General features: G+C 48.4%; 1 protein-coding gene across 1 annotated transcript in view; it reads right to left on the minus strand.

Annotated features, from left to right (window-relative positions):
- The window catches only part of LOC117560258 (solute carrier family 43 member 3-like), a 30,623-nt gene extending 18,584 nt beyond the window's left edge, over nt 1-12,039 (minus strand). Inside the window, exons 1-2 of the mRNA XM_034237113.1 lie at nt 11,847-12,039; nt 10,907-11,036 (exon numbers count right to left, since the gene is read on the minus strand). Coding sequence (XP_034093004.1) covers nt 10,907-11,036; nt 11,847-12,039 — 323 coding nt within the window. The remainder of the gene's footprint in view (nt 1-10,906; nt 11,037-11,846) is intronic.
- Nucleotides 12,040-12,251: the final 212 nt, after the last annotated feature.

A 12,251-nucleotide genomic window follows, 5' to 3' on the forward strand; every position in this document is an offset into this window, starting at 1 on the left:
GAGAGTAAGGTAAGTACTTTCTATTTCTTAGAAGCTATTATCTGGTTTTAACAATTGTGTTCTGACTTGGTCGCTTGATTGTTAGCAGCAGCCACTTGGCTAACACCTTGCTGTTAAGCTTAACTATTAACTCAGCCGGTGAGGGCAGTGCTCCCGCTCCCGGTAACATAGGGTTTGATTGCAGTAGCGCTAGATCGTTGTATTACTGCTCCTAGTACTAGACTCCTAGCACTAGGATGATATGCAGAGAACATCTTCACTGCGGGTGCTGTGTGCTCCGCATGTGCGGTTACTACTGTAACCATGGCCTACGGTTCTATGCGGGCTGTTCTCTTTCTTAGAAGCTAATTATCTGGTCTTAACATTGTGTTCTGACTTGGTTGCTTGATTGTTAGCAGCAGCCGCTTGGCTAACACCTTGCATGTACTGTTAAGCTTCATTATTTAACTCAGCCGGTGAGGGCAGTGCTCTCGCTCCCGCTCCCGGTAAACGCATGGTATGGTTGCAGTAGCGCTATATCGTTGTACTTACTGCTCCTAGTACTAGACTCCTAGCACTAGGATGATATGCAGAGAACATCTTCACTGCGGGTGCTGTGTGCTCCGCATGTGCGGTTACTACTGTAACCATGGCCTACGGTTCTATGCGGGCTGTTCTCTTTCTTAGAAGCTAATTATCTGGTCTTAACATTGTGTTCTGACTTGGTTGCTTGATTGTTAGCAGCAGCCGCTTGGCTAACACCTTGCATGTACTGTTAAGCTTCATTATTTAACTCAGCCGGTGAGGGCAGTGCTCTCGCTCCCGCTCCCGGTAAACGCATGGTATGGTTGCAGTAGCGCTATATCGTTGTACTTACTGCTCCTAGTACTAGACTCCTAGCACTAGGACGATATGCAGAGAACAATCTTCACTGTGTGCTCTGCATGTGTGGCCATTAAGGAGGATTTCATCCTCCCAATATTATATTATCTAGTGGGCAGCCGTTTGGCTGACACTTTTAGGCACCGGCCACAGTTACTACTGTAACTAAGGTTCTAAGCCGTAAGTACTGGCCATAATTACTACTGTAACTACGGTTCCAAGCCGTGTAAGTACTGGCCATAGTCAATACCGTAACTACGGCTCTATGCTGTGTAAGTTCTGGCCATAGTTACGACTGTAACTACGGTTCTAAGCCGTGTAAGTACTGGCCATAGTTACTACTGTAACTACGGTTATATGCCGTGTGAGCACTGGCCATGGTTACTGCTGTAACTACGGCTCTGTGCTGTTCTCTTCTTTAGAAGCTAGTTATCTGGTCTTAAACATGTGTGTTATTTGACTTGATCTCGCTTGATCGTTAGCAGCAGCTGCTCGGCTAACGTCTTGCGTGTACTGTTAAGCTTCTTTATTTTACCCAGCTAGGTGAAGGCAGTGCTCTCGCTCCCGCTCCCTCTACCGGTAATGTGGATGTAGCTACATCCCTTTTTCTGTTCGGTGAGTAGTAGCACCGCTCTACTCTTCCCGTTCAGCAGGTAGCTGGTGAAGGCTGTGTTCCCGCACCCGCTCCCGGTTACGCTGCATCTGGCATTCGTCTCTAACTCAACCAGTGAAGGCAGTGTTCTCGCCCCCGCTCCTGGTAGACGCTGAACTGCCTCGCTTTTCCGTTAAGCAGGTAGCCGGTGAAGGCTGTGTTCCCGCACCCGCTCCCGGTTACGCTGCATCTGGCATTCGTCTCTAACTCAACCAGTGAAGGCAGTGTTTTCGTCCCCGCTCCTGGTAGGCGCTGAACTGCCTTGTCTTTCCGTTAAGCAGGTAGCTGGTGAAGGCTGTGTTCCCGCACCCGCTCCTGGTTACGCTGCATCTGGCATTCGTCTCTAACTCAACCAGTGAAGGTAGTGTTCTCGCCTCCGCTCCTGGTAGACGCGGAACTGCCCTGTTTTCAGTTAAGCAGGTAGCTGGTGAAGGCTGTGTTCCCGCACCCGCTCCCGGTTATGCTGCATCTGGCATTCGTCTCTAACTCAGCCGGCAGTGTTCTCGCCCCCGCTCCTGGTAGACGCTGAACTGCCATGTTTATTAATCCAGCCAGGTGAAGGCAGTGCTCTCGCTCCCGCTCCCTCTGCCGGTAACGTGGGTGTAATTACATCCCTCTTTCTGTTCGGCGAGTAGCAGCAACGCGCTACTCTTTCCATTAAGCAGGTAGCTGGTGAAGGCTGTGTTCCCGCACCCGCTCCCGGCTACGCTGCATCTGGCTACCTACAGAATGGCTCATTCATGTAGCGACTGTATGGCTTCTTTTGAGCCCGAGGACGGCCACGACCGCTGCCCTTCCTGCCTCGGCCGCCTCTGGCGGTCAGTGGGGACGAAATGGGAGCATCTGAGGGAGGTTCTCACGGTAAACGCCTGCATGAGCTGTAGCTGCATGCCTTGGGCGCTCAGAGTGGCTAGAATCACTGAGGTGGAACGTCTGGCAGCAGCCAACAGACACCTCTCCTTGTCACATCCTCCTCCAGATCAATTCGGCCGTTCCCGGCGACTTGAGGGAGCGATGGCTATGTGTGCTCGCCCCCAATAGAAGGACTAGAAACAGGCTGTCCTCTAAAGTGGATCGGCTAGCTGCCGATAGGGGCATGATGAAGTCGCCTCTTGGCCCTTCAGCCTGGGCCCGGTGTAGGGGCTGCTAGCGGGCCGCCTGTCCCCCCCCCCCCCCCTTCGGTTGGCGCACCTCCTTCGGCTGACGCACCTCCTTCGGCTGACGCACCTCCTTCGGCTGACACACCTCCTTCGGTTGACGCACCTCTGTATGAGGACGCCTTGTCGCTGGTACAGACTCGTCGCCAGGTTTCGCTGGCCCAGTCACCACTAACGGAGGCATGTAGGAGAGTCCTCCGTAGCGTACCAGTCGAGCCAGGGGAGCTGTTTAGGTCAGCTGCCCTGGAGGCACTGGAGCGTGCCGCCCAAGCTAGGCAGTCCAGGCAGCAGCTCTCGGGTCTTCGTAGACCGCCGGATTACAGGGGTGGTCTGCAGAGGTCTTAGCGGCGCGACCCAATGACTTTCGTGCCCCAGGTCGCCCGCTTTCCAGGCGGCCTCGTGCCCCAGAGCCTTACCGGCGCCCCCCAAGATGCTCCAGGGGCCGGGGGACTGGGCCCTGAAATCCCGGGGGCGGTCGTCGGCTGCTTTCCCAGCAGCAGCTCAGTTACTGGGCGGTCTGTACTTCCGTCCCTTGGGTGGTTTTCACCTTAACCCAGGGGTACGGACCGCAGCTCCGGCCCCTAGCCTTCGGCTGGGTCTAATTGACAGTCGTCAGCGATCCGGCAGGGGCCCTAGCTCTGGCCCAAGAGTTGTCCGTCCTTCTGTCCAAGGACGCAATCAAGGCAGTAAGACCCTCTGCTTATCCCAGGGGGTTCTACACGGCGTACTTTCTCGTGAGCAAGAAAGTCGGCGGATTTCGCCCGATCTTGGACCTCAGAGGAATCAACAGATTCCCGAAGGTGCTGCCATTCTATATGCTGACCACTGCATATGCACAGGTGGAGTGGTTCTCAACCGTGGACTTGAGGGATGCCTACTTCCACGTGGGCCGGGCAAGAAGGTGCCTTATATTCAGTTCCTCCGGCCCTTGTGCAGACTGGCAGCTGCCTCGGCCGCTGGGCCCTTAGGCCCGCTGTCGTTGCGCCCCATGCAGATGTGGCTGAACAGCCTTCACTTGGACGCCAAGTGGCACAGGCACAGGGAAGTCAGGGTGTCGCAGCATTGCCTCCACTCTGTCACGCTGGAGGGGCAGGTTCTATCTCCTAGTGGGCGTGCCCATGGGCGCCATCCCATCCCGCCAGGAGACCATCACCATAGGTGCATGTCTCTCAGGGTGGGGTGCAGTGCGGCAGGGCAGGACCGTTCAGGGTCAGCGGTCTGCCCAGGAGAGTGCGCGCCAGGTCAACGTGCTAGAGCTTCGGGCTCTGCAGCTTGCACTCACGCACTTTCTACCCCAACTGGGGGGCAAGAATGTGCGTGTTCCTTGGGGACAGCATGTACGTTGTTGCTTAGACAACAGTCCCTTCTAGATAGTGGACGTTCTCACTCCACTCTGAATTTATGTGGCTGCTATTTCTGCCCGACATGTTCGGGTCGACGGCGCCACGGCGGGGTGCCACAGGTCGGTGTCCCTCTTTATGAGAGGGGCTTTACGGCAGCGTCCCCCTAGCACCCTGAGGGCTCCGGCTTGGGACCTGCCCCTGCTGCCGGATGCCCTATCATCTCCTCCCTTCGAGCCCCTGGCCCAGGTGGGGCTTAGTTGGCTGCCCACGAAGGCAGCATTTCTGCTTGCCATAGCCTCAGGGAAGCGAGTCGGGGAGTTGCATGTCCTCTCCATAAACAATACATGCCCGAGGTGGGACTCTCAGGCGTTGCCCTTTGGGCAAATGTGGCATTCCTGCCCGGGGTCCATCCACAAACCCACTTCAATCAGCCTGCCCAGCTGGCACGCTTTGACATTCAGGAGTACGGCACGTCGAAGTTGCTGTACCCTGGGGGTGCCCAAAGGGCGTATATCAAGGCTACTGCCTGTATACGGCAGTTGGAGCAACTCTTGATTTTGCCCTGGCGGCACTAAAGGAGGTTATGCCCTCTAACCAGTGGCTGCCCCACTGGGTTGTCGATACCATCTCACAGGCTTACGGGGCCAGTGGCCGCCCCCTGCCATCAGGCTGAGATGCCACTCTACAAGGAGCATCTCAACATCTTGGGCTGCCCTGAGGGTGGTGCCCCTGGAGACCATCTGCGCCGCGGCGTCGTGGGCGTCTTCTGGCACATTCTCCAGTTGTCATCAGGTCAATGTCGCCACTCCCCATTCTTTGGGCGTGGTCCTTTTGCCGAGCTACGCTGTTTCCAGTGGTGAGCAAGGGCTTGGATTCTTCATGACATTGTTAGTATAAGTCATCCAGTGCTTAAAGCACCGCCTCTGGCGGTCAGTAGGGACGAAATAGAACGATAGTTACGGCTGTAACTACGGTTCTATGAGTCCCGGATGACCGCCAGAGTTCCCTGTCACTCAGAATTCTTGTGTGCTCGCGAGAAGATTCTGGGAACAGATCCTCTGACGACACCGGCTGATATAGCCGGTGTCACGTGGGTCACAGGTGACTTTGTTGTTATTGGTACTCGAGCTGCGCATGCGTGCGATGGACATATCCAGTGCTTAAAGCACCGCCTCTGGCGGTCATCCGGGACTCATAGAACCGTAGTTACAGCCGTAACTATCGCTTTATGCGCTCCGCACAGTAACCCTGCTGCGAGGCATACAGTGAACAGCGAACAGTTCATGAGCATGCTCACTAGCGCACCCCCCCCCCCCCTTCGTTTATGAAGTCAAGTATCCCTCAAAAGGACCGGTTTTTTCATTTTAAGGATGCGCACCAAGCAACATCTCCAGGTACTCCTTTGAGAACCAGGGCAAAAAAGTTATGTGCAGTGCACCCCTGTTTATAACACTACAGGAAAGGGAAAACCCCTAAAGCATAAAAGGGACTTTTTAGGAATAACTTACTTCAAGCCTGTATTGTCAGGTGGGTAATTTCAACATATTACATAGGAAAGTTGAACATTTGACCCAGGGGAAAATCATTGCTGAGGTTTTTGAATAGTCTCCATGTAGAAAAGGTCCCAAAGTTATAGTTATTGATATATATATATATTATTTTATTATACAGAGTTGATACCTGTTAAATTCTGCCTTCATAGTGGGGAGGGGCTAACCCACGTGTTTTGGGTGACGTCACACATCAGAGGGTATTTGCGTCAGTAGTTGCAGGAAAGTTATGCCGTCTTAAGCTTCGTATTGTGTGCGTAAATGAACGTGAGTGTTTGTCCACAGTGCTGCCTGTTATGTTGTTCTACACTTTATTATTATTGTGATAACTTCTGTGCCGATGGGACTTAATGCAGAGTCTCCGTGCTCATGTGATCGGTGCATGCTGGGTGCATGTTTATTATGGCTGCTCATTAAGTCACTCGTCAAGTGAGTCAGCACTCCTGTCTCAAAGTTAGGGGTATATACACCGTGTTGAGTGGCACAGATCTATTATTAATGTAATAGGATGTAGTTTGTGGATAAATGTTTATGTGGCGTTAAAGGTGAGATATTATGTGTTAACAGTTCATTTATTGCTCCGCTACTCGGCTACCGGAAGTAACATAAGCTCCATGATCAAAACTGCCAAAAAGAGTTTCATCAATGTCAAAACTGAGGAAAACAAAAATAAACCCCGTGAACTTTGGAAATTACTCAATAACCAGCTTGGCTGCAGTAAAAAAACTCAAAACGAGATTTTCTAACTTAAACATAAAGACAGATAACAGGCTCATCACAGACAAACTGGATGTGGCCAAGTACTTGAACATTTTTTTCACAACTCTTGTAAATAAATTACCCTCCCACTCAGGACTTTTTGGAGTAGATCACATCATGACCCACTACAAAAACCTAGGGGTACGCAAAGATGATTTCAGTCTAGCAAGGGTAACAACAGCAGAGGTACTCATTAAACTGAGCGCCCTCCAACCTAACAAGGCCACTGGCCACGACAATATCCCCTCCAAATTCCTCAGAGACACAGCAACCGCCATCTCACCAGTCATAGCTCACATAATTAACCTCTCCATAAAACAGGGAAAAGTACCCAAAGACTTCAAAATTGCAAGAGTAACCCCCTGCACAAAAAGGGCAGCAAATTGGACCCAGGCAACTACCGCCCTGTTTCTATACTTACCTCCATCTCGAAAGTCATGGAAAAAATAGTATATGAACAGGTCGAAAAGTACCTTGCGGAAAATAAACTAATCTATGAATTTCAATCTGGCTTTAGAACATCCCACTCCACTGACACATGCCTTCTTTATTTGAGCGACCACATCAAACAAGAGGTGGACGAGGGCAAGTACTGCGGCATGGTGATGCTGGACCTACAAAAGGCTTTCGACACTGTCAATCACCCCATTCTGATTGACAAGCTAAAAGCAATTGGTTTTGATCAACTATCGGTGAGCTGGATGCAATCCTACCTGGAGGGGAGAGAACAGATGGTGGAGGTAAACGGTACTCTGTCCCTCCCCCTCCCAGTGAGCTGTGGTGTTCCACAAGGAAGCATATTAGGTCCGTTACTGTTCCTAATTTATGTAAATGACATGTCATCAGCATGTGACTGCAACTTGTTCCTGTTCGCGGACGACTCAGCCCTGCTGGTCTCTGACAGGAGCAGATTGCAGGTTGAAAAAACCCTCAGCTCCGAGCTCGGCAGAATCTGCACCTGGCTCGCCGATAATAAATTATCATTACACCTGGGTAAAACAGAGTCCATTCTCTTCGGTTCGAAACATAATCTCAGCAAATCCGACGACTTCTCAGTTGCAGTGGGTGACATTATTGTCACAAGTAAGAAGGAAATTACATACCTAGGATCTATTCTTGAGGCAAACCTCTCCTGTGACAAAATGGCATCCAATGTAATAAAAAAAGTCAATCAAAGAACTAGATTCCTATACCGGATCTCCTCTCTGGTAAACAAAAACACCCTGAAAACTCTGGCAGGAGCACTCATTCAAGGGTACTATGACTATGCTTGCACGTCATGGTACCATAGCACCTCCAAGGCGCTAAAAATAAAATTTCAAACATCGCAAAATAAACTGGTCAGACTACTGCTTGACCTTTCATCTAGAACCCACCTCACCTCTGCCCACTTTGACAACCTAGGATGGCTTAGAGTAGACGACAGAGTACAGCTACTTGCAATGGGCCTGGTCTACAAGATCCACTACACCTCTATGGTACCCATGTACATGTCAAAATTCATCCCAAAGGTCAAGGAATACCATGATCATAACACCAGAGGGAGCGCCACAAATCATGTGAAACCCAGATTTGGCACAAAAAAGGGGGAATACACGTTTCGCAATTATGCCACATCAAGGTGGAACGCTCTTCCCACAACTGTAAAGGAAAGTAAAACTATACTTACCTTCAAAACCTCCCTTAAAGAGCACCTTCGGGGGAGAGCATTGCAAAACTGGCCCCGGTAATGGTACAAATCTCAACCTGTCGTTCAATGGACAGCTTCCCCCCCCATCTATGTATATACTCGCATTTTAGACTCTGTTACTAACTGTATATCTGTAGACTTGGTATGTCTTAAATGTCCGGTTAGGATGTATTAGAACGAAATCTAAAATGAAAATTGTAAATAAGCAATCTGTATGTAAAAAACCACCTGTATGTAAATTGTAAATAAGCCATCTGTATGTCAAATATGTCTTATATGTCTTAAATGATATGATGAATTGGAAATGGGGGACCCTGATGTAAACAAGACGAAAGTCTTTCTCTGGTCTGCATCCCCTTAACAATTGTATGTTTTGAGCTGTACTGTACTGTACCCAATATACAAGCTGTTAATAAACTTTTCAATCAATCAATCAGCATGTCTGTAGCATTTCACAATAAGAGCATCGGCTGCCGCTTCCCGCCAACCGGAAGTGGAACGTTATTCATTAGCGGTAGCTTAACTTTGAATCTCTGTGTTGCCTGGTAAAGAGTGTTTGACATTATATGTTAATGTCTTTATGATGATAAGAGAAGGGAGACATGTTGTATTATAGCTTGTCTAGATTATTATTTCTATAGGGTTTGGCATTATTCTGTATATCATTTATGTATGCATAAGTTATCTTATATTGATTGTATTTTGTTTATTTCCCTTGTAGGAAAGACCACACACACACAGACAAATATCTTTATGTCTGCCTAAATAAGTAAAGAAGTCAAACCTCATCGTAGCTCCTCATTTCCTCTATTCTGGACCTTTGGCCTGAAGTGGTGTTCTGGCCAACACACCTGGGTGAACCTAGTGATAGACACAAAACTAGTGCCAACACTGAGTTATCTCTAACTCTCCACTACACTCCATATTGTGTAATGTTTAGATGATATTGAGCTAAGCAACATAGCGACATTCTGGTGATATTGATACACTGACTTTTCCGGGGGGGCTGTCTGGATGCCAGTGAAAGTGATGGTGGTTGGGGCTACAGGGGTGATAACAAAGTTGTGTATTTGTCTATTTGTGGAAAGCTAAGCTAGGCTGCAAGCTCCAACAGCTCAGAACTGGAAATGTGCGCAAACATTTACTTTGCCAATGTATGCATGCAAATAGGGCTGTACCCGAGTTGAAGCGGTTCACTGCTGATTACTACTCCCCCCCCCACCAGGGGCGGTTCTAGGGGGGGGGGGAAATAATCAGCAGTGAAGTGCTGAAGTGTGAAGTGCCCCCTAACACTGACCTTTGACACCCCTTTTTTTTTTTAAATGTATATTTTCTGGTACTCGGTTTGCCAAGAACCGCAGGATTTTGTTGCTGTAATGTGAGATTGTGCAGACACCCTTATGTAAAGTAGAGATGTAACTGTTCATTGCCTTTATTTTTATATAAATATGGTGTTAGTGCAAACATTGCACTATAACTTAAGCTGAAGCTAACAGTAATAACTATAAGATCTATCTGAAATAAATAAGTGTACTGAAACAAATACCAATAACTGTATTGCATTGTTTTCTTATGCGCAATTACTTCATACTGTCTAGTTCTCTTTTTCGTCCTGCATTTATTGTGCCCCCCTCAGAAAATAACTGGCCCCCCCAGTGGCCCCCCCAGTCAAATTGGTCTAGAACCGCCACTGCCCCCCACCCGCGGGCCGAATATCCGAATATTCGCTGCTGATTACTACCGAATATCCGGAGCCCGAAAAATTGTATTCGGGAGAGCCCTACATGCAATACCCTTTTCAAAACAAGTCTAGCAAGTCTTAACCAAACCCGTGAAGTAATCAGGAAGGTACATATTTGCAGTTCTTCTTTCCTTCGACAGCTCCTAAAGTTATGACCTTTTACTAACCAAACATCAACAAAAAGAAGAATAAATTAAAACTGCGGTCGCACTTGTGCACGCAGTGATGAGCGGGCCCTCGCGTCCGTGTGCCTGTCGGGGAGGGCAGCCGGTCGTCCCGGCGTCAAGCAGACGTGCGCGAGTCCTCGGAAATGAGCCGTTTGTCATTTCTCTAATTTTCGCGTCCCAGACTCCCAGGTCCTCCGGCAGCGACCCGGAAACGGATGTCGGCACGCTGTCTCGAAGGAAAACACATTTCTGTAAAGGCTCGTCGAAGATCGATTATCGAGGAGGCTGTCTGGAGGAGCCGTAACCGAGGATGCACTGATTTAGAGGAGAGAGGAGTGTCTCTAGAGGAGCTATAATTCTCCAGAATATAAAATATTTCACCGGTCCTGGCGTACGTGCAAAATTATACAACTTTTTCAGCATCCTAAAGGCCTCAAAAACAGGAAACAGTAGCAGAAAAATAATAAGAATAATACCACCAATAACAATAGGTTCCTCGCACTTCGTGCTAGGATGCCGTTGGGTCCTAGCGCTCCGTGCTCGGGCCCTAATAATACCACCAATAACAATAGGTTCCTCGCACTTTGTGCTAGGACGCCGTTGGGTCCTAGCGCTCCGTGCTCGGGCCCTAATAATAATACCACCAATAACAATAGGTTCCTCGCACTTCGTGCTAGGACGCCGTTGGGTCCTAGCGCTCCGTGCTCGGGCCCTAATAATACCACCAATAACAATAGGTTCCTCGCACTTCGTGCTAGGACGCCGTTGGGTCCTAGCGCTCCGTGCTCGGGCCCTAATAATACCACCAATAACAATAGGTTCCTCACACTTCGTGCTAGGATGCCGTTGGGTCCTAGTGCTCCGTGCTCGGGCCCTAATAATACCACCAATAACAATAGGTTCCTCACACTTCGTGCTAGGATGCCGTTGGGTCCTAGCGCGCTGTGCTCGGGCCCTAAATACAGATTGTTTCCTGACATGCTCACACAGCTATTAGCCTTGCCACTGTGGTTCCACAACGGTCGAAGACATATCCAATGGGGAGGCGTGTTAATGTGTTGGCGATGGTAGCCACAGACATGACCCAAGAAAGGTGCTCATCCTGGCCTCTGCAATCTGGAAGAAAGAAAGAAACATACAAGAATAATAGGCCACAATGGAGAGTTCAACATTTTTGTTCAATACTGTATGTCTGGTTAATCAGGTTCTACGTACTGTCACAGTTCGTAAATCTTACAACAGTGCACCTGCCAGCCCTGCAGCTCAGAATTTGGTTAGGCAACAAAACGACTTTAGGTTTTACCGTTAGGTTTAGTAAAAGATCATATTTGGAGTAAAATAAGTATGTTCTATAAAACAGTACGTTTTAAATAAACTACTGCAGTGTAGTTTTAGACAACAAAACGACTTAGTTCAGGTTCTAGGTTTAGGAAAAGATCGTATTTCCATTCAAATGTAATTAGTTAAGTTTAGACAACAAAACAAATTGGTTAATTTTTGGGAAAATATTGTATTTTGGTTTAAAAAACTACTTATAAAAAGACTTGTTAAGTACAGGAGTTATGTAACAAATAAGTTAACCATATACTGTATCACTGTATAACTCATTGTGTTCCTTGGTGAAACGCCTTTGTATTTTGACCCATCATGAACTCCTCCCTACACGGACTTTGTGGCTCTCTTTACAACTTTAATTGTCTTGGCTCACAATAACTTGGGTTACATAAGAAATAGAGTGCAATACTCGCTCCAATAAAATTACTAACAGTGTGTGAACAGCCTGGTTGTAATTGTGCCCTTTTTAGGTCTAGAAACGTATGCCATTAAGTGTTGACATGTAGTGGAGAGGCAGAGTAGGAAAATTAGAGCAGTTAAATAGAGCAGTTTTTTGTTTACCCACAATACATGTATATTATGTTCAAATACCTAAAGACACATCTTGGTCCTCCGCTCTGGTGGCGTTGGTGCAGTATCCAGCAAAGTATCCATCAATTTTCAACACGAACACTAAAGAAGCCCAGCCAAAGGTAATCCCTGTGAAGAACAAACTCTCCAAGAGTCCAGACAGCACTGTCAAACAGTAGTGCAACTGGACTCGTCCTCCCTGGCATTCGAACATGCTGTCAAACACTGCTGCTTCTGTCTGAGCCGCGGGTCAGGGTGAAGACGTCAACAGGGTTGTGAAACTGTCACGTAACATTCAAAAGGTCAGCGTGACACAGCTCAACTAATGCAGTTATCCTTGCATTTCTTGTAGCAAGAATGGGGTCTACTCCCACACACACACACCCTAACAAAAATGATACAATTATTCATTGCCCATACCTCTGT

The sequence above is a fragment of the Gymnodraco acuticeps genome, unplaced genomic scaffold (assembly GCF_902827175.1).
Source record: "Gymnodraco acuticeps unplaced genomic scaffold, fGymAcu1.1, whole genome shotgun sequence".
NCBI classification, from domain to species: domain Eukaryota; kingdom Metazoa; phylum Chordata; class Actinopteri; order Perciformes; family Bathydraconidae; genus Gymnodraco; species Gymnodraco acuticeps.